Source organism: Trachemys scripta, chromosome 9 (assembly GCF_013100865.1).
Source record: "Trachemys scripta elegans isolate TJP31775 chromosome 9, CAS_Tse_1.0, whole genome shotgun sequence".
Taxonomy (NCBI): domain Eukaryota; kingdom Metazoa; phylum Chordata; order Testudines; family Emydidae; genus Trachemys; species Trachemys scripta.
Window position 1 is genome coordinate 95,542,492 of NC_048306.1, and position 27,208 is coordinate 95,569,699.

Genomic DNA, 27,208 nt, shown 5'->3' on the forward strand with positions numbered 1-27,208 from the left:
GGGTTATTTTAATAGCAAGGTGTTGGAGAAACAAGCAGGGACCCAGACAATGGCTCAAGATAGCTACCCATTTGCCAACACGTAATGCAGGAGCCATTTGCCTTCATGTCCTATCTCCAACCCCCTATGGAGCTCACCAAACTGGTTTTGGGCAGCACGGTCCAAGCCCGGGAAACTGAGGAGAACAAAAGTCTTGATTCCTGACTAGTTTTAAAAGGACTCCATCAAGCAGGGAGGAGACATAGTTGTCAAGGACCTGTTTGGGAGAACAGACTGACAGCCAAAAACACCCACCAGGGTGTCTGAAGAAACCAGGCCTTTCTAGGCTCCCTTCACAATGTAGAAGCACTTAGGTAAGACAGACTTGTGTGTAGACCTTTCATTGGTTTAAAATTATTTTACTCTTATGTTCTGCTTTGTTCCCACTGTTAAGATTAAACAATACTTGGGTTTGAGAGGGCTGTCTGGGCACTGTATTGTTCACTGGTCACAGCTCCCAAAGGGAAGAATAGCAATAACGTACCCAGTCAGGCCTGATAGATAAACATGGGTGGTCCACAAGGTACTGTAGATCAGGGCCTGGTCTAAGAGTGGCAGCATCATAGGACTCCATGCCAGGAGGGGTGAAGGCACGGGGCCTGAAACCTGAGGGGCTGCATTGAGAGAGACCAGAGAGGAGTCAGAAGTCATGACAGTAACTATCTCCATCCTTGGGTTGGTCAGGGGGATTGAACCCTTCCGCACCAAAAAACACGGACTCTCCCTCTATGGGATAAAAGTCTTCTCTGGAAAAGATGGTTTAGCCGTGTCCATTATGATGATTTGTATTATAGTTGTGAGTAGATGCCCGACTGAGGCTAGGCCACTCTTGTGCTAGATGCTGTACAAACACACAGAGACAATCCCTGTACTGGCTAGCAATCCACAGGGGTAGGGTTTCTCCAACCCCATTATACCTTTAATGGAAACACTATATACCAATGTAAATTTCCTAGGTTTCAGAAAAACAGACTGAAGAGTGTAGGAAGAGAAAGATTAATATAGATTTTGCTCTTAGGTTATTGGTCAATGAGCCAGATTCTTGATTTTGGATACACCTGTGCAAATCTGGAGTAATTCCGTTGAAGTGGATACTCTAGATTTATACCTGTGGAAATGAGATCAGAACCTGGCCTGTTTTGTTTATATAGTGGAACAGAATTTTATAATCTGGACAACTCGGCTGATAAAATGATGTCCAAGAGGCAAAAGAATTTGATTTTTCCATCCAATGATAGCCTGATCCATTAACAATTATCTATTAGCTCTAGAATGAAACAGATGAGGCCAAAGCACTGTAACCAGATTTAGTAAACAATGTACCAATAAATTACACTTTGCCCACAAGAAAGATTTACAAACTCGTATGGCCTCACCAGATGGGTTTGAAAATGATTTTGACCTGCAGGTCACTAGGGTTGCCAATTTTGGTTGGACATATCCCTGAAGGTTTCATCACATGACATAATCTTAAATTAAAGTTTAATCTTTAATTCTTGGAGACTCTAGGACAATCCTGGAGGGTTGGCAGCTCTACAGGTCAGCTGGGATTCTCATCATTTTGGTGAAACATTTTAAATACCTCCATCAAACACTTAAGGCGAATGGACTCAATCAATTTATTCTAACAAGGCCTTGCTTTCTAGCACCTAGCTGGCTACCAACATTTTAAAGGGACCTCTCTCACACACACACATATACATATCCTTACCTGTATCACTAATAACAATTTAGAGTATTGAAACTAGAAAATTTTTAAAAATCAATTTATTTAGATTCATCCCTCCATTGGTTCCCCCTCCTTCACAGAAGGTCAAGTTCCTGTTGCCACTTTCAAAGCCCTATGTAACTATGCCCCTCCATTAGTAGGCTCATCTGACCATTTGTTGGCTTCTCTGCAAATACCCCCATATGCATGGAATGCCTTTCCCGAACAAAGCCACTACCCCCTCTGCATTCTAGTCCCTCCTGGAGATTTGGTACCCTCAGATGACCAATCACGGCAAGATGGATAACAGAATAATTTATTAATTAACTACCTATATGTTGTACCTATTCCCCCAACCTCTATCTATAGACTGTTAGCTCCTCAGGTCAGAGACTGGGCCTTCTAGTCTGTCTGGGAAGCACCCGCCACATTGTGGCCACTACAAGAACTAAATAATTTTGACCTGACCAGTTAGCCAATGTCCAGGGTTTTACAGGTTGATTCTGTTAGGGGGAGAAATGGATGATGAGTCAGCCATTTCTTTGATGCAATCCTATTTATTTACAAAGAATGCACACAAAGTCCTATTTCCCTGAATGCAGTAAGAATCAACCAACAAGAGAAAGTTTCATTACTCAATATTCCAAGCCTTTTTTGAGCCAGGACGCGACCCCAAAAGCTCTCTGCTAGCTTTCTCTCAGGGTCATGCTACAAGTGCTTCTTTGGCTGTCTTTGGCTTTTTGATACCTCCTCTGTCTGCTTCTGTGTTGTTTCTAGCTGCTTCTCCTCACACGCATACACAGCTCCACCAAACAATACCTAGCTCTCTGCATTTGTACTGAGTCCCAAGTGAAACCCCTCTGCCCACGTAACTCAGCTCCTGATCCCCCTTGTGTGTGACCTGTGTTTTAGGCAGTGGCTCTTCTGGTTTAATCTATTTTATTCCAAAAGGAGTTAAACTACTTCTTACATATATCCTGAAATTACGCCCACCAGCTTAAATGAGGTTTCACCAAACCGCCAGCATAACAATACTTTTCACCATGATTTATACCATTCATTCACTGTTTGCACTTCCCTCAGCTTGGACATTGAAAAGTGACCAGTCAGTATCACTGTCTGGTCTCGTGCACTACCATATTGCTAAAAAATCTTGGTTTTCAGCACACAAAAGCTAAAATCTAAATAAACCTGTTTTTTTTAAATTCTATATAAACCTTTTTATTCACCTTCAGTTTTTCAAAAACCCCACGCCCATCTCTTTCCCTCTTTTTAGACAAAGCCTGAATTTTGGGCAAAACTATAGGACAGTGTCCCTTTAATTTTAAGGGCCAGGTTGAGTCCTAAAGACACAGCCATTGTACTGGTTATCTTAAGTACTCGTATAGTCCCTATAACCTGGGCATCTCAATATCTTGAATGTGGTTTTCCTCACAATCCCCTTGTGAGATACGGATTTGTAACTGAGGCACAGAGAGGCTGTGTGTCTTGCCCAAAGTCACCCAGGAAGTCTGTGGCAGAGCAGGGGATTTAACACAGGTCTCCCAAGTGTCAGCAACCTAACTGCCGGGCCATCCCTCCTCTCAGATGTAATAAGTGATCACCCTGAAGAAGGTACCTATAGGTTATGACCTAGAGTCTCCTTTGTGCTGATTGGAGAAGTGCTGCATCTACCACTTGAAGGGAAATGTGACTGAGACTCAGGAGGGAGACCAGACTTCCTGGCTTGGCCTCTCTTTGTAGAGATAAGGGTTAAAAGACAAAGGCCTGAGGCAGCTACAGCTTATGAGCCCCAAGGAGACCAACCCAGGTGGTGTAAAAAGAGGAAGAGGCAGGGAGGACAGCTGGGGCTGTCAGGAATGGTTGGGTAAGTACAAGTGTTTGGAAGTTACTGGGTATCAGAACTGGCTGGAGAGCCAGAGTGGTGTGAAGGTTGCCTTCAATTGTGTTTGGGTGTCTATTCAGGCACACAACCAACATCAATTCCTTGGTGTTCACTATCTCATTGTTTTACATGTCTTGATAAATATGTATATGTGGTGTGGGAAATGTTTGATTGGAATGAGTTTGGAATGGCTGCAATCTCAAGGGTTAAGGCCACACGTGACTGATCATCCCTACTGAATACCAATGAAACTTTTATGCCACATCACATCATAATGTATTCTGTTTATGCCACATCTTAGAGAATTGAACACACATGTATAGTGCCTTAATGAACAAGTCCAGCACATGTTGGAGCTTGACCAAATGATTAGAATTTAAAATTCATCTAACCTAGCTTTTCTATGCATCTGGGTGTTACATTTGTATGTAAGGCCTACCCTCTCTTCTGTGCTGATAGGACTAGATAAAAATGTTGTCGATATCACTGGAAATCCTAGGCATCAGCTCTCTGTTCTTTAAGTTGGGGAGGGATAGCTCAGTGGTTTGAGTATTGGCCTCCTAAACCCAGGGTTATAAGCTCAATCCTTGAGGAGGAGATCTAGGGCAAAAATCTGTCTGGGGATTGGTCCTGCTTTGAGCAGGGGGTTAGACTGAAGTCCCTTCTAACTCTGATATTCTATGATTCTAACTCTGGACATAAGATGGTCATAGGTCCAAGACAGAATATAGCAAAAGTTATTTTCAATTCCTGCTTTTACCTGATCCGTAGCAAAGGGGGAAAGGGAACAGTTTGGAATCAGGATTGTGGTTATTTTTGTTATATAGGAATATAGAAATTGCCATATTGCATCAAACCTGAGGTTCATCTAGTCCATAAACTGGAATCTGTGAAGTAGCCCCATTGAGTAGACTGGATAGTGTACAGCCAAAGAGATCATGCAGGTAGGTGCAAAATAAATGCAATTCCATATAGTTACAGAAATAAAACTAGCTGAATGTAGTAAATTCTTTACGTATCTTGAGCATTTTTAAGGTGATTTTACCATAGTGTCAATGTACCAAATATAATCACCATATAGAGGGTATAAACAACACTATACTTACTATCAGAAAGAAAAAAGAGAACAATGTTAACCAGCTCAATAGCACCAAGCAACTTCAATTGTTACAAATATGAATATCTGTTGTTAGCAAGGCTGTGATCTGGATTTCAACTGATTTAGTAGTGGATGTAGCTACTGTGCCAGATAACAGGAAACGATTTATTTCAAATTGCCCAAACAAAATTATAGCCTTCTTTCCTCAATAGAATAATTCACTTTCAGTTTAATGTCTTTCCTGCAGTGTCCTTTCTAATAACTGTTTTTTAGTTGCCATAGAGACTGTTTCCAGATCTACTTTCCTCCTTTGTACAGTTCCAATTCTGAATGATTACTTTTGTTGCCACCCAGGCCACTTGCTGTCTTGTGCCTTGTTTTCAGCCATATCTTGGTGTGAGTAGTAAAACAATACATCTGCAATCAACCTTAAAGCCGCCCATTCAATCACAACAGCAACTGACTCTCTAGGTATAATATATCACAGCCTGTGAGCTAATCAATACGTAACAGCTGCATTGTTTGATCAATATATGCACAGCTCAGATATGTGGAAGCATAAAATGAAGCCATCAATAGCACCAAAACGTGGGTATATGTAATGACTAACAAGAATGCTGGGTTGCATTTTTGTCCTTAAAGGGGCACTGCTATATCAATTTACAAATTATTTGTCTGATAAGTTTTCCTCCTAATTTTGTTGTACTTTCAGATGACTAGAACAGATTTTTTTTTTAATTGTCAGTTTGTTTTGTGCATTTGGTAGCATTTTGTGTATAATCTGTCCAGGAGTTTTCACTGTTATCTTTCACAGAGCAGCAGCATAGAAGGTTATTAAATAAATAAATGATTGTAAAATCACACATAATCAGAGGCACATAGGGCCAGGCATAAGACCTAATATACATATATACATTTTAGCTCACTTTCTTTAAATGGACAGTATTTCAAGTTGATAGCGTCCCCTTGTAAGAAACAGCATTTCATCCTCATTGTAGTTGCAGTCTTTGTTTACATTTTTTATTTTATATTTTCAACCGAGATCATCCTTCTTAATCAAGATTAGAGTTGGTTTTTTTCATAGGAAACTGTGCAAAAAGTGATATTCCACTCATGGTAAATTTTGATAATATGTTTATTATGAATGCTTGCAAAGTGCCCATCAAAACAGGATCCATGATACAGGATGCAATGCACAATACAACTTTCTCCATAGCAGGCCCCCACTTTTGAAATGTGCTCCCAATGGAAAAACAATTAATCACAAGCCTGGCCTTGCCCATACATTACGAGAGGATGCACCACCGTTCTGTGGCAACATCCTAGTATCATACAGAAGTGTCCCTTAGTGCCAAGGAGGCCTGGGTGTTAATGTCATTGCACGATGCGGGTGTGAGCCTATGTGTCATGCTGCAGACCCACTGAGGCACGGCCCCATCATGGCATGTGGAGAGAAAATGCCCTTCTAGGGGAAGCTGGGCCCACTGCAGCCCCACGTAGGAACGTGCCCTTTCAGCAGGATGATGTGTGACACTGCACAGGAGCGTGCCTTTGCTGTAACAAGATGGCATTGCTCAAACACTGCTCATGTAATAATAATACCTATTTCTTATATTAGAGAAACAAGGTGGGTGAGGTAATATCTTTTATTGGATCAACAGCTGTTGGTGAGAAAGACAAACTTTTGAGCCACACAGAGCTCTTCTTCAGGTCTGGGAAAGGTACTTCCCAGCATCACAGCTAAATGCATGGTGCAACCAGGGCCAGCGCTTTCATTTGGGGGGAGGCAATTCGGCGGCGGGGGGTCCTTCCGTGCTCTGGGTCTTTGGCGGCAATTCTGGTGTGAGTCCTTCACTTGCTCCGAGACTCGCCGCCGAAGTGCCCCGAAGACCGGGAGCGCAGAAGGACCCTCCGCCGCAGAATTGCCAATGATGACCGGGAGCACGGAAGGACCCCCGCCTAGGGTGCCAAAAACCCTGCCGCCGCTCTTGGGTGCAACAGATTGTTTAGCATAAGTAGTTAGCATGTATTCAAAGGGATCATGCAAGGCAGAGTGGTCCGTGAATATCCCTGCAGTCACTGTGCAAAAAAAAAGGGGTAAGTGGGTTACAGATTGTTGTGATATGCCACAATCCGGAGTCTCTGCTCAGGCCATGATTTTTAGCGTTTAGCAGGCACTAATGCTTGTCTCTCTCACTAACGGAAGTTGGTCCAATAAAAGAAAATTATCTCACCACCCAGTCTCTCTAACCACACTGCATATTTCTATTCTAGCGCTTTTCATCAATGGCTCTCAAAGCGCTTCACAGTCTTTAATGTATGTATCCCCACAACTGGCTGTGAGGTAGGGAAGCATTATTACCCCCGCTGTACACATGGGGGAGAGGGGCAGGTGTCTCTGCCTTGCCCAGGTCACACACGGTGGAGCTGGGTATTGAACCCCGTGGGTCTCCCACCTCTTTCCCCTTCCCCATGTTACATCGTGTACCCCCTCCCCAATGCCCTCATGTAGACGACACGCCTGACAGGGCGGTAGGGTGACCAGACAGCAAATGTGAAAAATCGGGACGGGTGTGGGGGGGGTAATAGGAGCCTATATAAGAAAAAGCCCCCAAAATCGGGACTGTCCCTATAAAATCGGGACATCTGGTCACCCTATAGGGCAATAGCAGGCAAGAGACCAAAGCCCCAACACCCGCCCACACCATATTCGCAACGTCTCCTTCAAGCAAAGACACCAGGGTCCCCTGACCCGCCATATTTAGTCAGCTTGGTGCTATGCGCATGCGCACCGCACGCGCCGACGCTGCCCTCCGCCATGTTGGTTGAAGGCACTCAGGGACCGCGCCTGAGGCCATCCACTCACGTAACGTAGCTGCGTCGCCCTGGCCTAAACCAATCACCCGGCGCCGCGGCTCAATCGCTATGGTTACGTCTCCCCGCACTCTCAGGCGGAACCGGAAGCGGCCCCACCCCCGTATAAAAATAAGCGCGGGTTGGCGGGAACTGGGTTGCTGCTGCTGGGGTAGGTCCTCTGCCCTGGGCCGGTTACTGGCGTGGGCGAGGGACGCCTCAGAGGGGGGCTGAGCTGGTCGCTTGGGGTGGCCACTTTTCCTGCTGGGAGGGGAATCCGAGGGGCCGCCGCCCCCCTGGGGTGGGTGAGGGGCAGTGGCGGGCCCGGGGCCTGCCCCGCTCCTTGGTGGTGGAGTGGACGCGGAGATGCCTCCTGCCTTCATCCCGTTCACAGCCTCTTCCTCCTGCCCGTCTCCTCAGGGCGTGGGGGCTCCGGGGCGCTGCTCTAGGGGCCGTGGGGGTGTGTGTGTGTGTGTGGTGGGGGGGTGACGAAGTGCCTGGTGCTCTCGCTGCAGGGTGACAAGCAGCCGCTATGCAGGCGTTTCTGAAAGGCCCGTCCTCCATCAGCACCAAAGCGCCAGCCTCCAAGGAGCGAGGGACGGCTGCCGCCGCAGGAGCCAGCGGCGAGGGCAAGAGACTCAAACCCATCCCTTGGGTGGAGAAATAGTAAGAGCTTTTCGGCGGGGACGGGAGGGGGTCTGATTTGCAGCAGCTGCTGGTAGCGAATGGTATCTGCAGGGCTGAGAGTCATTTCCCCCAGAAAAACAACAAAGAGTCTGGTGGCACCTTAAAGACTAACAGATTTACTTTAAGGTGCCACCAGACTCTTTGTTGTTTTTGTAGATACAGACTAACACGGCTACCCCCTGACATTTCCCCCAGAGGGAGTGGGGCTGGAAGGGGCCCCGGCCCCCGAAGTGTGCAGCGCAGGGTGTGTAGCTGCTCTAGAGCTGTTGTGTTGAGTATGGAAGAATGTAGCTGTGAGGTATCGGCACTTGCTTCTGAGAAAAAAGGCCTGGAAAAACTGGGAATCTGTTCTCATTCTTCCACACTCAGTGACCCTCGTGGGAAATCTTCCTCAGTGTAGAACTTAAACGGTGCCCTCCCCCTGTCAGTGTTGCAAGTTGAAAATTGAGCCCAGTTCTCTGTGCTTCTCAAGTCATCAGAAACTTCTTTGGTCCAAATGTAAATTAATAACTAGGTAGAATCTACCTTGCCTACCTGCCAGTGTATGTCTGTGCAATGCTGATGGGCGTAAAAGGTTTTGTCAGTGCCTTTGATACACGGAGCAGTAAGGTGGGTGGTGCACATGCACTCTGTTGCTCTTATCATAACTGCATTTTATCAAGGTACAAACTATGCAGTGTTTTTTAATAAGGTTTTGCACCAGCCTTCCAAGCAGCAAAGCTGTTCTAGATTCTAAAATGTAGTTGTGCTTCTGAAAGTACTTCTGTGTACAGTATAGATAGACTTCTGTTAGTCTTAAAGGTGCCACAGGACCCTCTGTTGCTTAGTATAGATAGACTGGCATCTACCTGAGAAACTGGTTAACTTTAGCATTTTTGTGCAAGCTGCTACACAGTTTAGAGGCATTGCACACAGTTGCCCAGTCACTGTCTTACAAAGCTTTTCGTAATCCACCCCGAAACCTATAAGGAAAACATTTGTTTTTGGGTGAAAGTGATATTGAGAATTTTTAGCAGATACTAAAATGCACTTAACTGTGTTTTCATCTAGTCGTCCGAAGTGTGTGGATGAAGTTGCATTCCAAGAGGAAGTTGTTGCTGTGCTCAAAAAGTCCTTAGAGGGAGCCGATGTGAGTGTAACAAAGACATTTAATCAATCATAGCATTTTCAAGACAAAATTCTGATGTTCTCTGCTGCTACAGAACCTAGTTTTATGTGCTGCTGACTTACGAGTATCATACTCAGAGTAGCTATCAATAGCTTGCTGTAAAATTGGGAGGGCATATCTAGTGGGGTGACAGTTCCCAGCCCCACCATGTGCAGGGGAGGTTGCACTCAGAGGCTTGCTGTGTGTGAAAGGGGTCACCAATCCAAAACGTTTGAGAACCACTGAAGTAGAATATGCTTATAAAATTTGAGGAGATACCAAGCTAGGAGGGGTTGCGAGCACTTTGAAGGATGGATTTAAAATTCAAAATGACATTGACAAATTGAAGAATTGATCTGAATTCAACAAGGAGAAATTCAATAAAGACAAATGCAAAATACTTCACTTAGGAAGGAAAAATCAAATGCACAACTACAAAATGGGGAATATCTGTCTGTGGTAGTACTGCTGAAATGGATCTGGGAATTATAGTGAACCACAAACTGAATATGAAGGTCAATGTGATACAGCTGCAAAAAAGGCTGTTAATAAGCCCCAGAATCCTAACAGGATTGTTGTATGTAAGACACAGGAGGTAATTGTTCTGCTGTACTCCGCATTGGTGAGGCCCCAGCTGGACTCCACAGTTCAGGAATGATGTGGACAAATTGGAAAGAGTCCAGAGGAAAGCAATGAAAATGATAAAAGGTTTAGAAAAGCTGACCTATGAGGAAAGATTTAAAAACTGGGCATATTTAGTCTTGAGAAGAGAAGACCGAGGGGGGACCTGATAAGTCTTCTGGTATTATAAAGAGGATTGTGATCAATGTTCTCCATGTCCAGTGAAGATAGGACAAGAAGTAATGGGCTTAACTTGCAGCAAGGGAGATTTAGGTTAGATACTAAGAAAAAAAATTCTAATTATGATGACTTCTTGAGGTCCCTTCCAACCCTATATGTCTATGATTTTGTGTTTCTGACCTTTCCAGCTTTCTAGCAATTCTAAAATCAGCAGCTCTGTGGTGTAACTTGGAAGCATTACTGATTGGTGCTCTCCCATCAGTTTCTGTCGTCATAATCATACAGTAGCTCCTCACTTAACATGGTAGTTATGTTCCTGAGAAATGCGACTTTAAGCGAAACGATGTTAAGCGAATCCAATTTCCCCATAAGAATTAATGTAAATGAGGGGGTTAGGCTCCAGGGAATTTTTTTTCACCAGACAAGACTACACACACGCACACAGTATAAGTTTTAAACAAACAATTTAATACTGGTATACACTGATGATGATTGTGAAGCTTGGTTGAGGTGGAGGAGTCAGAGGGTGGGATATTTCCCAGGGAATGCCTTACTGCTAAATGACAAACTAGCAATTGGCTGAGCCCTCAAGGGTTAACTCTCACACTCTACAAGGCAGTAGGAATGGAGGGAGGGGAGACAGCATCGCACACACACACACACACACACACACACACGCTGTGTGTGTTGTGCATTTCCCCTTTAAGTACAGGGCCTTGTTCACTAGATCAGCTTGCTGAGACTGCAGCTGCTGCAAGGCTCCTTCTGTCCTGAGCCCTGTCGTGTCTCCTCCCCCAGCTCTAGGGAAGATGGGGTGAGCAGGGGGAAGGGGGACACCCTGACATTAGCGCCCCCTCCCCCCCCCGCACAGCAAGCAGGAGTCTCAGGGAGCAGCTCCAAGGCAAAGGGCAGGAGCAGCATATGGCAGTGCGGGGAGAGACAGCTGCAATTGCTAGCCTGCTGGGTAGCTGCTGCACAGGGAACTTAGGGGAGCAGGGAGCTGATGGGGGGGGGGGGGGGCCCAGCTGGTCCACCCTGGTTCCAAGCCCCCACCAGCTAGGTGCAACGGGCTGCTCTTCCTGCAAGCATTGGACAAAGCAGGTGGCTGCCAAATGACATTGGAAGGGAGCACAGCACAACTTTAAACGAACATGTTCCCTAATTGATCAGCAACGTAACAAGGAAACAGCGTTAACCGGGATAACTTTAAGTGAGGAGTTACTGTACAAGATTGGAAGAACCTCAGCTACCTTGATGTTCTTACCTAGCTATATTCTGTACTGTTGAACGTTAAACTTTAAAGCATTTGCTGCAGAGGGAAAAGCAGTTTACTTTAAAACAAATAAACTTGTATAAATGTACTTCTAGCAATTTTTAATTTATTAGCCTCCCTTAGAAGCATTAAGTGTAGTTTTACTAAAACCACTTAAATAGCAAAGGAAGCTTAAAGGTATTGACATCTTACTAAAGTATAGATCTAGAATAAATTGTGAGAAAAGAGAGCAGTTCTTGAGGGTTTTTTAAAACACAAGTAGTTAAACAGAAGTAACTTGTAAAGTGCTGTGAAGTGTATCCATTTGAATTTGCATGTATGTTGCATTGCTGAGGTTAGCTACAAAACACTGTGAAGTTCTATATGAACAGTTGCCATTTTTCTTCTACCTGGTGTTTCAGGAAACAAGTAAAAAGAATATGAAAGTACAGCCCCCTGCTGGCTACATGTCTGGGATAGTCTCATCCTACCCACACAGACAACTTTTTTCTGCCTCAGTGAAATTGGATAAAGATCACTTAGAATTGAGAGGATAATTTCATTTTTATGATCCACTAATGATTCTTAAATGACTGACCGAGATATTGGTTTGAAGTTGTCTTTTATGATGTGGACATATTCACTAGGAATTACACTGAATAAAATGTTTTCTGCATTTTTCAAAAAGGTTTTGAATTTAATGACTTTTCCCTTGGGTGCTACTTCAATTGACAACGTGGGGGGTGAAAGCTTTTATATCCTATTTCATTCCCTTTCATTGTCTAGAATTCCATTCTTGGCCAATTTTATAAATATTTCTGAAATGATCAATTTAATCCATGTCACATGTGACATCCTATTTTTTTGAAAATAAATAAATTGTCAACTATTTGTGCTGCTTAATTTGTTTTACAATTGTGTAAAACCAGTGTGATGGACTAAAGAAGTATGTTCTTTAATACATGCCAGTAACTCATACTTTCAGGTGAGTATAGTTAATGCTCTTCAAATCTAGTAGCAATTCTACCATATTTTAGTAAATATACTCAATACAATTGTAATGTTATTTAGGACCTATTAATGTTAATGAGAAATGAAATGCTGTCACTTCTTGTTATAATACTGATACTGCAGTGCATAATGTTACTTAGGTGGTGGGTTGGGCAGTTCTATTTTGAGCAATGCTATTTAAATCCTTTATGGCTTTTTGACCAGCTAGGTTTCTGGGATTATGATCCTAGTACATCAGTGTTGAAAGGCTGAAGTATAACTCCTATTTATAGTTATAGGTTTTATATTTTGTTGTAGTTGCACTGCTTAAAACCAGTAAACCATTAGAGGGCAAAATCATTTAAGTAGCTTTAGTTTCAGAATTAACAAAACTTGGCAATTCTTACTTTGAACTGTTCACTTCTCTAAAATAAACAAAGATATAACACTGCAATAAAAGACTCTTCTGAATTATTTAAACCAAAGCCTGAGACTGCTGATCTTTGTTCCAGACTGGATCCCAGTGAATTCCGAGGCATGCCTCTCAAATGACTTTCCTGGCCACGTACGGCTGTTACTCTCTCCATCCCATGCTGCCAGTCAGTACTGCTATGTGGTGGATACAAGAACTACTAGATCAGGAGTCCTCAAACTTAATGTGGACTGCGTCTAAATAACAAAATGGTTTTGTGGGCCAATTCCCTTTCCATTTGCGTCACATAACATAATCTGTGGTAAAGTTGACTACTTCCCAGATATAATGTGGTTTTTAGGTAATGAGAACTGGCGCCATGTGACTAGCCAGCACTTTATAGACCACCAGTGGTCTCTGAGTCCATTTGAGAGCTAAGTCAGACATCCCCCTTCCCCCAGCAACCTCAATTTATAGTAACATGTAGAGGGCTGAGCCTAACTAGTTGTGGTGCATGCACTTCATTTCTATCTTCGAGGACTTGAGTAGTTTCTTTGCCATCATTGCAGTGCCTGGCCTGGGTAAGAATGAATAACGTAAGCCATAATATTCTGGCATGCTCAGTGCTGTAACTGGGTCTCTGGAGGGCTGCTTATTAGAAGGCTCATCGTAGAGCTGCCAGCCCTTTCAGTTTTCATCTCCTCTTGTCCAGCTCTTTAGAACATGCTGTGTGAGAAACTTTCTGAAACAGACTTAGGGTTTGCATTATGATATGTAGCTGTAACCTTCCCTTAATCAGGATAAGATGCCTACAGGTATCATAATTTACCACTGGCAAGTGTTGAGAACTGCGTGGTTGGATCAAGTTACAGTTCTGACAAAAATACTGCCATTAAATTATATAAAGGATTAGATATACTTTGTAAGGCAGAAGTGTAAATGCTGGTGATGATTTTGATGTGAAATTGAAGCACAGTCTAGAGTATGGATTTAGTGTATTTAAGTGGAATTAGTCAAACTTGGAATCTCATTAAAGCTCTTACTAAAGCCTATTCACAGGACTAGCAGGGAATGGATTAGTGATTTGGGGTCAAGTTATTGTGTACATCTCCAACACAAAGCTCTGCAAAGTGTCTGCCTGCCAATACAGTGCTCTTGTCTAATGTGTCGTCTACTATTTGCTTATGAGAACTAACACTCATGATGTTTCCCCTTCTCAGTACAATCCTAAAACATTCTGGAGGATGTTGACAATTATGATAGATGATCAAACATATAAACAGGGTGTTTAGTCTTAAATTTGAGCTAAGCTTAATTACTTAGTATATATTGTGTTTATGTATAACCTCTGGAATCCGTCAAAGGCATAACTTCTAGACGGTGTCCTTTTTAGAGGAGATGAGGGGTTACATGTTTCATGCTCAGTTTTATTTTTATATAAAAATTTACTGTATCTTTAAAAAAGCATTTCCTCCTAAAACGTTTTAACATATCTGAATTCAACCTATAACATTACTTGTTTTTCATATACACTGAAGCGCTTGAAGCTTTATATAAATGACTATATTTAAATACATGGTTTTACTGTGTGCAGATCTATTATCACTACATAGAAGACTTGCTATGTACTTTTTCAGTCTACATATTAGCCATTAGAAGAGATAAATGACTTTTAATAAATAGGTTTGCCAAATCAGTAAGACACCAAATCCTGCTCGGTAGTTGGCAGGAATACTTATTTACCCTGTAAATCTTCATTGCTGCTTTGTATTTTTTTGTTTGTTTTTACTGTTTCCTTTCTATCTGCAGTAGCTTCTATACTTTAATTATGGGAATTTCAAATCTTTCTTTTAACTGTTAAACATTTTAGTTCTGAGGAATAGATTTCTTTTACAAAGCATCTATCTTTAAAAAAAAAAATTATTTGGGACTACAAATATCAAGTGTGACTGAGAAGCTCAGCCTTTTGCTGTTTGCTGTGGGCTGGAAGGGACTCTTGTGTCCTAGGGCAAAAAAACCTGCATAAGTGCATAAAACAAGCAGCCCATGGTAGCTACATTCCAGGTAGAGTCATTACAAACCTCTCCCATACTGTCATAGCAGTGGGCCTCAATCCTGACCTGGAGGCACTGTATCCAAGTACTCCCCTGAGTGAGGGTATCTGTTTTGATAGAACGTGTGTTAGTTCACATGGCCTTATCAATAACAGGGGGTGGCTTGTGTTTTTTTTGGACTGTTACCTACAGTGCCTAATGACCTAGATGTTGAAAGACTTTGTATAGCACAGCCATCCAGTCCCATTTCTCTCTACGCTTTGTTGGGAGTTCAATAGTAGAGTAAGGGTGAAGTGAAATTTCTATACATTAAATATTTTGAATTAATGACTTGTGCTGTAAATCACCCCTTTTCTGTGACTACAGCTTCCCAATCTCTTGTTTTATGGCCCACCTGGAACAGGAAAGACTTCTACTATTTTGGCATTAGCCAGAGAACTCTATGGGTAAGTTGGAATTTAACTGCATTTATGTAAGTGTTCCAAAAGCTTGCTGTCCTGTGACACTTTTAGTCACTACATGCTCCAGTTTTTGTGGTGTTCTAGTCTATAAGAATCTAATTTTGAATTGAGCCTTCTCTTTGGTGCTTGTGTATTCTAAACTTGTAATTCTTGGTGATAACAGATTTCCCTCCCCACAATATTACATTTAACACTAAACCACTTAAGTAAAACATCTGATGCTATATTAAGGGAGAGAGCAGGGATGGGAGTTTTTTTGCGGTGATCCACTTCTGTCTTGAAATCCTCCCCACTTTGAAAGATTTTCTGATACCTGTGTACACTTGTCTGTTACATCACTCTGTGTTCACACCAGGGTTTTTCTACTGTCTGATCATGTCATTGGACTCTGACTATGCTCTCTATTGATGAAGCCTCAGTCAGTGCGGTGATTCAAATCATGCACCATGCCCCTTTAACAATGGTGAACCTATGTGGCTTCTTCATTTTATTGTTTTCTGATTTAACATTCTGTATAAACCCTAGTGAAACTGAAGATTGATTTTTTGTTTGTTTGTTTTTTTAATGTTTAACACAGGTAAAAACAGAAATCCTTAGTATTAAAATGCACTACAAGTTCTAATCTGTAGATCTCAATGCACTTAACAAAAATGGATAAATGTTGTTGTTCTTGCCATTGTACAGCTGGGGAAACTAAGGTGCAGGTTGTGGCTTGCCTGGGAGTCTGAGGTAGAAATAGAACCCACGTCTACTGATTCCCAGTCACTGGACCACAGTTGCCTTGCCTTCTCTTCCCCACCCCACCCCACCTTCCCTATCTCATAAGGTGTTGTGAAACTTTTATTGAGCTAAACTCTTAATGGGGTGACTATGAGAAAGATCTGAGGGTGGGGAAGAGGAGGCGGGTAATTGCTTTTGAACGTTTTTTTAAAAACTTGTGATACAGCAGATAATGTGGCATGTTCTCTTTTTCCTTAAATCCTGTGTACATTGATTCCTTTTTGTGCCTCTTGTGTGATAATTTTTTTTTTTTTTTTTTTTTGAAAGGGTTATAACTAAAATAAGAGGCTTGGCTGACCTGCGTTCAAATCTAATGCCACAGGAATCTTAACTACACCTCTACTTCGATATAACGCTGTCCTCGGGAGCCAAAAAATCTTACCGTGTTATAGGTGAAACCGCGTTATATCAAACTTATTACTGTTTCAAACACTGTTATTTTGAAGCACACTAGGGAACCTTTAGTGCTCACCAGCAGGGTCTACACAGACCAATTAATGCACAACATACTAGTGTGCTTTAGAAATCACAACCCCAGTCCTCATTAATGCTGCATGTCGATGAGACCTTATATACAAGTGACCATTTCAGATATTTTTTGGTGTTTACTGTGTAAACACAGATTTCATTTTTTGTATGGGGGGGGGGAGTTTATTGGTGTGTGTTAAAACTGAAAACCAGAAGCCCTGGTATAAACTAGATTATGGAATTCTAGACCTTTGCAGATCCAGAATTTTAATGAACTCTTAACATATACTCTGCCGTTAGCAAGGTAGTTACTGTAAAGCAGCATTAATAAGAATGCTACTACAGATTAAAATCCTCACAAACCTGAATGATTACTGGGGAACTTGTAGATTCTAATGCCAGAAGAGACCACTGTGATCATCTAGTCTGACCTGGGTAACACAGTCCATAGAACTTCTTCCCCAAAATAATTGTTAGAGCATACTTTTTAGAAGAACATCCAATCTTAATTTTAAACTTGTCAATGATGGAGAATCCACCACAACCCTTGGTAAATTGTTTCAGTGATTAATTACTCTCACCATTAAAAATATTTACCTTATTTCCAGTCTGAATTTGTCTTGCTTCAACTTCCAGCCATTAGATTGTGTTATACCTTTCTTTGCTGGATTGAAGAGCCTATTATTAAATATTCCCCATGTAGATGCTTAGAGACTGTAATCGAGTCACTTGCTTGTTAATAAGGCATTACAAGAGTTAGCGGCTCATGCAACATGTTTTGAACTCTTCACAGACCCGAATTGTTCCGACAGAGAGTTCTTGAGTTAAATGCTTCTGATGAACGTGGAATACAAGTGATTCGAGAGAAAGTGAAGACATTTGCTCAGCTAACTGTGTCTGGAAGTCGTTCAGAGTAAGCAAGAGATTAAAGCCAACTATCTGATGGATTGTATTTCTCAATGAAGTGTGTCAGATTTATTTAGGTTAATTTTAATTGCAGACTTAAGATTTGAGTCACTATAGAATAACTGAAATTAGAGCAAAACTGCAGGCCAAAGGGTCTTCCCCCTTGATACCCATGTGCAACTTGCCCTAAAGTCACTGGGGAGAATTTGTATGGAGAGTGGATGCAATTCCAAAAAACACTGAATTACCAAATCTACAAGTTATGTGACAGCAAATGTTGAATGAGTGAATAACTAGTGTAGGAACAAATTTTATAGTTTGTGATTTTTTTTAATCACAATGTATCTCAGACAAAATCTGTCAGTTGATAATTAGTTAAGGAGATTCTTCTGCTCCCGCATTCATATGGGCCTCTCCCCAGCCCCAGAGTGTGTGATTAACTAGAGGTAACAGAAGCCCAAGACTAGCTGGAAGGAGAAATCATCCCATATCATGTACTGAGATAAGCCTGCCATTGTAATCTGTAAATTTTAGAAGATTCCCATAGGGATTAAGGAAGCCTGCAAAAGAAGGAATTGCATAAACTATTATAGGAAGCAATTGAAAACCTGAATAAGAATTTCAGCAGAGGAATCTTGCAGTGTTCTCAAGTGTCAGGCCTGGAGATCAGAAAGTATTTGTGAAAATATTAATCGCCCCTCCTTATAACTGCTAGACCTTTGGCAAATGGTAGATAAGCGAAAGGTAATACATACCACTTTACATCTGCTCGTCTAATATTACCTATCGATAGTGGTAGTACTGTGCAACAAGCTTTGACTTTTAAATATTAATGCACATTATACTTGAAAACAATGAACTCCATTTTAATTGGATGATGGGCATTTATTTTTTTAGTGGTAAGGTTTGTCCTCCTTTTAAGATTGTGATCCTGGATGAAGCAGACTCCATGACTTCAGCCGCTCAGGCAGCCTTGAGACGCACTATGGAGAAAGAATCTAAAACTACACGCTTCTGCCTTCTTTGTAATTACATCAGCAGGTTTGTGTGGTTTTCTTTGCCTTCCCAGGTTTTGTCTCTACTACTGCAAACCTTTCTATTTAACTTATAGTTTGAGAGGAGTTAGCTCTCCAGCTGTGGAAATACAAGATCTAACAAATCTGAAGGGTTTAATCTGTAATTCACTTTTTTATCACTAAGGTGGTGTAATTTGAAACTCTATTTTGCTTTACTGCTGTAGTAATCTAAGCTGATAGAACTCCTCAGGAATCTCTGCACAGACTCATCAATATCTTTTCCTTCCTCCTTTCTTCTAGGATAATTGAACCCTTAACATCTCGATGCTCCAAATTCCGTTTCAAGCCCCTGACTGATAAAATCCAACAGCAGAGACTATGGGCTGTTTCTGAAAAGGAAAATGTGAAAGTTAGCAATGAGGTAGCTTTATGGTCACTGTATAGATTCATTGCTTTATTGAGTGCATAATTACATTGCAGTGAAAGGAGTAAATAGGCACTACCCATGCCCGTTCTGCTTGGTTATAGCTATTACTAAACATAGTACATGAGCTAATTTTAGTATTATCCTACTACACACAGGGGGGTAAAGTTTCAATGACCAAGGCCAGAGAAAAGTCTGTCAGAACAAGGATTAGAACAGTCTGAGTTTCTGGCTCTATGCTCAGTCCACTAAAGTGAAGCTGTATTACAACCTAAAATGGTCACTATCAATATGAAGTTGTTGTGTTAATTTTAAATAGAAAATACAGGATGAATGCGTATTGATGAATACATCCTGGATTTCACTTCTGACTATTTAAGCTTTGTGTTTCCCATGTGAATTTTTTATACAAGCTAACATAGGTAACATCCAAAGAATTACTACTACTCTTATCTGACCTATAGCTCCACTATACTTGGTTTAGAAACCTTCGTAAACTTGCTTCAAAATGAAAACCCTCCGAATTCACTTAAATTCATGCAGAACTATAGTTTTAGAATATCAAGAACAAATTACCTGGTATAATGAGCACTCTTTCCTTAACACTAGTTTTCTGCTCAAGCTAACTCTACAGCCAGCTGATGTCATGCTTGTTACATCCTGGTATTGAAGCAAATGTTGGTTAAGGTGAACATATGTCTGGAATAGATACTGGATTTGATTTGACTACTCTGGGGGAGTGTGTGCAGCAGGGAATATGCTCCAACAAATGCAAGTGAAGACTAAACCTTACTGTTGTGCCCAGGAGTAAGCATTAGGTATAATTCTTTGCACTGAGTGGAAAATTCAGTTCTCTTGTGCAGCAGCTCTCTTAACTTGAGACAGATGGTTAAAAAGGGGATAGGGCATGGGAGAGAGACTAGTCTGAGACATGTGTTAAGCATAATCCCTACCATGTGTTTAATTGTCCATTTCCCTCTTTGGCCTCACTTCAGCTACAAGACAGGAGTAACTTGCAGGGTGCTCAGTCCTCTATTCATTAATACAAGATCAGGTTTTCCTGATTGCTTTCTACTGTAAGCTTGTAGACACAGCATTCTGCTTACCTTACGTGCGAAGTGCAGGATCAATCCCACAGTGCATCTTTGTTACACTGCATTTATATTAGAAGCTGTGTCACATACATCTGATATTTATATGAAATGTTAAAGGTTGCTTTGTGACTTCCCGCATACTACTTTCTGTCTGCAGCCCTGGGCGTCGCATGATATTTTTTTAATCACTTTTGCCCACAAAGTGTACTTGATTTTTAACTATTAAAATATAATTTGTCACTTTTCTCACTATTCCTCAGGCAATGTCTTGTCTTGTTCAAGTGTCAGAAGGAGACTTAAGAAAAGCAATCACATTTCTTCAAAGTGCTACTCGATTAACAGGTGGGAAAGAGATCACAGAGAAGGTTGTCACCGAAATTGCAGGGGTAGGCTATCATAATGATACATGGTTTTGTTTAGTTTTTCCTGTGACAGTGTGGTTATGGTCAGAAAAGTGACTATATGTAAACTTGTTGATTTCAGTAATTGATTTTACTCCTATTTGTCCCTTACATAAGATTCTACACTTAATATGCAAAATTAATTTAATTATGAAGAATGTTGCAAAATTCTTAGTCTACAGTTGTCAAATGAGAAGTACCTGCATTTAGTGGTAACGTCAGGGATATTGTGCAATCGGAAAAATTAAGTATTTTTCACTTAAGTGTTAGATTATTACCTTTAGATTATTAAAACTGAATTTTTAAATACAAATTACTTTAATCAATTATGCACTTTATTTTTTGCGCATCATTTAGGTTGGGCATTTGAACTAATAATTGCACTTTCAGGTTCTCATGCAGTAGCACAGTGCTGCAAAGTTTGGTTTGGAAATACTGCAGGGGAATGGCTCAAAGAACCATTCTAGTTCTTGTTTAACTTACACAAGCTGACAGTGTCCCTGTAAGTACCTGTGTGGCTTTTGCTCTATAGCAATTTATTTCTCTAGGATAACTAGCTAGGTAATGCTGACAGGAACAGTAGAAACTTGAGGGAAGACCAGCTTACTTAAATTTCAGTATGAAAGTGTTGCTATGGCAAAATGACACATCTCCTCAAGCAAGGAATTTTAGAATAAGAGCAGAGAGGAGCTGAGATATTCATATTGGACACTTAGTATTTGTGTTATATGTGCTACCCTCCTAGCACAATTTCACTAGCCCTTCTGGAGCCATGCATTTTTGTCTTTTGAGAGGAAGGGAACAGAACTGCTTTCTGTGCATGTTTTTCAAGTAGTGTTTAAATAAATCTTTTTTCCCTCCGGTCAACTTCATAGAAGATAATTAGTTTTTTGTGTCTCCAGCTATGCAAAAATGGCTGAACTTTCACTTTCAACTTCCACTTTCAAAATAACAGCCAGTTGAAATTGATGATAGGGGAAAACCCTCCAATTAATGTTTGTGCTCCTGTAAGCATAAAGCTTCAGTTTCAACATAATCTGCTAAAAATCAGAGGAACCTAATTTGCATCTAAGTAATATATTTAAGATCTTGTTCAGATGTTACTGTTGCAGACTAGTACTGGAGACTTCCAAAGAAATTCCATTAGTGAAGAAAAAAGTGTGCAGTTTCAGTCTGCAGGAATAATATGTCCAAAGGAAAAGCTAACAGTGCTTTCTGAGTTAAATGACTTAATCTGTTGTAACAGTTCTCCTCTCTTCTGATTTGCTGATTGATCATCTGGTTGCTTCTGGCTAATTTTAATTGCTTGTTTTCACACATCCGTGCTGATTAACACGGTAGAAACTAATTTGCTGTTCTGCTAGACCATAGGACCCTAGAAAAATGTATAAAGACTGATCCATTTGTTAATAAGTGCTCCACGTAGTCACACTAAAATATCAACATATGATCTTAATATCAAACCTATTTGTTCTCTCAACCTTTGCCTGAGAGATGCTGGTGGGGGTGGGGAAATATTTCTTCTATGTAAGAACAGTTCTGGTAACTAGCTGTAGCATCGTTTGAGTCTATATTTACTATTCTGGTGGTGACCTTGGGTCATGGCTTAGTCAGCTGTTAACTTTTAAACTTTTTAAGCTGTAAATGCACCCAGAGACCTGGACAGTATGTGCATGCTTTGTATTTGTCACTTCTGTTGTAGGTTGTCCCTAAGGAAACAATTGATGGACTGCTATCTGCCTGTCAAAGTGGCTCTTTTGAAAAACTGGAAACTGTAGTTAAGGTAGGGTTGCTCGCATGTTTTCTCTCATTTTGTAGTGTGAATTCAAAACAATTTAAGTGTGGGGTTTTGGTTTTAAAATGATGTGCTGTTGGCTCTGAGCTAGCTGTAGGGGATAAACTTTTATAAAAGCACTCCTGTTAGCAGGTTGAAATTGAAGACTATTTGCTGAGGCCAATTATGGTGCAAATGTAATACAAGCTTCCTGACATTAGTCAGTCCAGTGACCTAAGCCTTGATCTGAAGTAGAGCACTTTTTTAAAGTGACAAGAAATCTTTCCCTGCTCACTTGACTATGGACTTCCCCTGAGTTAAACTGACAATATATGAAGGTGTCCTGCTCAGTTGTGGAGAATAAGAATTTTTGTGAGGCAAACTCAGCTCTCCTTGGATCTCCTGTGAGACCACTGTCTGCTGAAGATTGTGTACCCAAAAAGGGTAATGGCCTGAAGTGTCCCTAGCCTTTGTTTACCAGAAGCTGGAAATGGGTGACAGGGGATAGATTACTTGTTCTGTTCATTCCCTTTGAAGCACGTGGTGTTGGCCACTGTTGGAAGACGGGATACTGGGCTAGATGGACCTTTGGTCTGACCCAGTATGGCCATTCTGAAATCTATGACTTCAGCAAATTCATCTTCTGCTGATTGCCACAAACACTTTTTAGACATCACTATCTCATTCATATCTTCTAGAAATAGTATTTAGTGTGTACCGCAAGAATTGCTGGTGTAAATGTCTAATCTATGAAAACCTTCAGTGTTTCATTTTCTCTATGGAACGCTATGGGTAAGCCTAGCTGGCAAACTGCAGTGAATGCACTAGGATACACTTCACTAGAAGAAAAAACAATCAATCTGTATATAGGTTAAGATAAAAAAATAAATCTCGCTCTGCTAGGTCATGTATTTTTAAAGTAGATTTTAGTTCCTCAGCCCTTTGAGGTAGAAGTCACATTTAAAGGGGGGCCCCGTCACTAGGCAGTCCATGATCGAGGGAGGGTGTGTCATAGGAATAGCAGGAGTATGATGGGAGGGGGTCCCCTTTTCTCTTTATTATGCATCTCCTTAATAGACTTCACAGCTTCGAAGTGGTCTTAATGATTTGATAGTGTCACTTTAAATGATACTTGTCCCCACCCTCATGTCGTCTACTACTACTACTTAAAAGCTTTCAATTCAGACTAATGCTACCTTGTTTCATTCCTCCTTTCCTGTTACAGAATCTGATAAACGAAGGGTATGCTGCTGCTCAGCTTGTAAACCAGCTTCATGATGATATTGTTGAGAGAGAGGATCTCACTGACAAGCAGAAATCTATTATTGCAGAGAAACTTGCTGTAAGTCTCCATTAACTTGATTTCATCTATTAGTGCAGCAGTTAACTAGGACTGGTACTTCTACCCATGCTTCCTTTCCCCCGCCCATCCCCAAAACTACTTAACTCTGGGTTGATCCTGTGTGCACCACAGCCGTTTGCATCTCATTCAGTATCATGTTCTACATGTATACTGTCAGCCTGGAGCTTACCAAATTGCATTAGGCTGAAAAGGAGTTGAGGTGCTGGTTGATGTCGATGAATTCTTAATTTGGTCAAATTGGTACATTTCCCTAAAAAGTTTAGGGTGTTTAGATGCATTGAGAGGACATAAATGTGCAAGTTAAGTAGCCATCTCTATAGGAATGTAAATGAACAGGAGACTTTCCTGTGTTATGGCAACTTGAGATATCTTGTGCCCCTTCTTGATTATAAAAAGGCTAAACTACTTCTCATGAGACAAATATTGAGCTAATCATTTCTTCAAATATACCTCTTGAGAAATCCCCAAATAGAGATTTCTCTCTACAGTAGATAAATGAGAAGAGACCAAGGTAAAGGATGTCCTTTAAACTTTCTGTTGATTTGGACCGAATGCCTCTTCCCTTGGGTTGATTAACTCCTATGTCAGTTCCCCAGAAACTACATAAGTTGTGGCTTGCTCTCTTGCCTAACAGGGAGCCCTGCATGGGTTCGTGACTGTGCAGCAGCCTATTGAGTGCCATGCAGGCGTTCAGGGAACCCGCCTGGCCAGGACTTGCCGCGGCTGGGGGAGGGGTGCCCCTCCCCTGGCCCCAAATCAGCCCTGGCCTGGACCTGCTGGGGAAGGGGCACCTATCCTGCAGCCCCAGCTCTCCCCACCAGCCCAGGTGCTGTTGCAGGGGGAGAGAGCTGGGGGGGAGTTCTCTCTCCACTGTAGCCCCAAGGCAGCCTAAACCCCAAACCCCTCATCCCTGGCCCCACCCCAGAGCCCACACCCCCAGCTGGTGACCTCACATCCCTGCACCCCAACCCTCTGCCCCAGCCCTGAGCCCCCTTCCACACTCCAAACCCCTCGGCCCCACCCCCGCCACATGAATTTTGTTATGTGCATCAATATGGAGGTGATGTATCATAACAAAATTGGTGCACATAACAAGATTCATTCCACACGTGTGGGAAAAATTAGAGGGAACACTGGTTCAAAGTTCTGTGTTCCCCTTGCTACAGTTTATGATGATGCACCTGTGGCGGTGTGGGAATGGGAACCCCAGAATCTGAATTTGAGTTGTAGTAAGGGCCTTTTTGTTAACTTTTTAAAAAGCTCTTTGCTGTAAGAGGGAGAAAAAGTGCTGAGGTTCTTGGCATCTTTCACCACAGACCTCAAACCTTTACAAATTATCAGTAGTGTTGAGAAACTTAACTTTTAGAGTATCAGAGGGGTAGCCGTGTTAGTCTGGATCTGTAAAAAGCAACAGAGGGTCCTGTGGCACCTTTAAGACTAACAGATGTATTGGAGCATAAGCTTTCGTGGGTGAATGCCTACTTCCTCTGTCTGCCCACTGTTGCGTACATGATGGGATAGTGCAGGAAACACAGGTGCAGCTCCACTTCAAGCTACAAATCTTCACATTCATGAATTTCAGTAGAAATGCCAGTTCTCAGTGGGAAAACTTATCTGACTTTTTGCATAGCTACTACCTCTCCAAACTTAGTGTCAAAGCACTGAAAACCTCTGTCCAATTTTAAAGGGATTGTTTATAACTTGTGTCTCTATTTGCAGGAGGTAGACAAATGCTTGACAGATGGTGCAGATGAGTACTTGCAATTGATCAGTCTCTGTGCCGTTGTGATGCAGCAGCTAACTCAGAATGGCTAGTTCTTCAGGGAGAAATTGTGCCAGCTGAATTTCTCAGTTCTGATCTTCAGATTGCTTTATTGCTGTTACTGCTCTCTCAAAACAGCAGTCTGTACATTTATTTTTGTGGTTTTGTAATAATAATAGACTGCCAAACAACTGAAAAACTCATTCTAGGAACTGAACACTTGCTGTTTTGACATAATCAATGCTTCACACTTGTAGCTACACCTCACAATTCAGAGGGCTTGAAAGAAACAGCTGGATGAAGAAAGAGCAGGGGCTGGATGCCACTAATCGAGCTCTAGTACTTGCTGTCATTTCATAGTTGTGGGGGTCTTGGAAATTAAAAAAAATAAAACTTTCAAAATATGGTGTGTGGAGTGTTTGTACAGTGTTTGGAAGATAGAAATCTGCACTTTGATGTACTAACTCCTCATAGCAGCTAAAGATGCTGTAGGGTATTAATTACATCAGTCACTTCATTATACACTTGACTGAGGGGGTGCTGGTTTGACACACCACTATGCAAACTCCTTAAATGTTACTTAAACTGTTTACCAACAGTGACAGAAACGAAAGTCTTAAATACAATAATGTTTAGTTTTAACCTGTATTGAGAAGACAACTGCCCCCTCTAATTTTTTTAAACAAATGTGTTGTATATGGGTGTGTAAACCCTGCACCCTGAGGGAAGGAGTAGATGCCCCTTTAATAGAGTTGAAGAGAGACCTAACACTTGAAAACATAACTCTGTGGGGTGAAATTATACATTTTCTTGTATAAAATACTTTTAATATTAAAATCTCTAACCCTCATGAACTCCTTACATGCTTCTTCGTTACATGTTTAATTTGAGGCTACCCAAAAGTACCATATAGATATATACGTACACACACATACCGTGGTTCTCAAACTTTATTTTGTGGACTAATTGAAAATTGCTGAGGGTCTTGGTGGACCACTTCATGATCTTTCCAAATGTTTTGTGCCATTAGCTAACTCTTGAAAAGCGCTTTGGATAAAGGTACTATATTAAAAAAAAACTTAATGTTTTTTGTTCTACAAATAAAGGCACACAACTCATATTTTAATATCTGTAGTCTTACATTTCTAATGGGATGGATGTGCCTTCTCTCCCCTGCTGCAGCAGCGCTGGGGTTGGGAAGGAGGGGGTGGGGGGATCTCTCCCTGGCAGCCACAGCCCTTAAGCTGGGGGAAGTTGCATCTTTCTCTGGCTGCTGCACCCCTGCACATCCCAAATTCCCCCAACCCTGTCTTCACACCCCACTGCCCCCTCCCAGGCCACCACCTCACACCTGAGCGGCTCCACTAATTAGGTGGGGTGGCCCTTCGTTCTTTTGTGTGCAGCTGTCTAAGTGTGCACCTTTAGAGGGAACTATCTGCAGACCACCTGAATGGAGCTCATGGACACCCTGTTTTTGGGACTTTTTTTAATATAGGTGCCTATTACCGCCCCCTCCCCCCCTCAGTCCCGTTCTTTCACAGTTGCAATCTGGTAACCCTACTCATGGACAACTGTTTGAGAACTTCTGGTCTATACGAATACCCTTTTTTAAAAAAATCAAATGAAAGCTTTTCCTTAAGTGTATCTAGCAAGTGCATTGGGTGTAAACTTAAGTCTTTCAATAGTGTACAAAATTAATTCTGGTGGAGTATGGGCTGGATATTTAAAAATATGTCAGTACCTAAAGATGCAGCTAGGTGCCTACTAGGATTTTCAGAAATGTCTGGCTCCCATAAAACCTTCTAACCTCAGACTATTTTCAATGTTGAGAG

At 41.6% G+C, this 27,208-nt stretch overlaps 1 protein-coding gene across 1 annotated transcript; it reads left to right on the forward strand.

Annotated features, from left to right (window-relative positions):
- Positions 1-7,671: 7,671 nt before the first annotated feature.
- RFC4 (replication factor C subunit 4) lies at positions 7,672-25,778 on the forward strand. Its single transcript, XM_034782167.1, has 11 exons — positions 7,672-7,756; positions 8,100-8,250; positions 9,322-9,400; positions 15,294-15,373; positions 17,430-17,549; positions 18,440-18,583; positions 18,859-18,979; positions 20,337-20,462; positions 22,180-22,260; positions 23,477-23,593; positions 25,334-25,778. Exons 2-11 carry the CDS (start codon positions 8,117-8,119, stop codon positions 25,427-25,429), a joined length of 1,098 nt encoding a protein of 365 aa, XP_034638058.1. The 5' UTR covers positions 7,672-7,756; positions 8,100-8,116; the 3' UTR covers positions 25,430-25,778.
- Positions 25,779-27,208: the final 1,430 nt, after the last annotated feature.

Bases quoted from the DNA above. Each gene is read 5' to 3' on its own strand.
- RFC4 (XM_034782167.1), top strand. From the start codon at position 8,117: ATGCAGGCGTTTCTGAAAGGCCCGTCCTCCATCAGCACCAAAGCGCCA. The intron at 9,401-15,293 runs GTGAGTGTAACA...CTGTGACTACAG, and splicing joins AGTCCTTAGAGGGAGCCGAT to CTTCCCAATCTCTTGTTTTA. The intron at 20,463-22,179 runs GTAGGCTATCAT...CTTCTGTTGTAG, and splicing joins TTGTCACCGAAATTGCAGGG to GTTGTCCCTAAGGAAACAAT.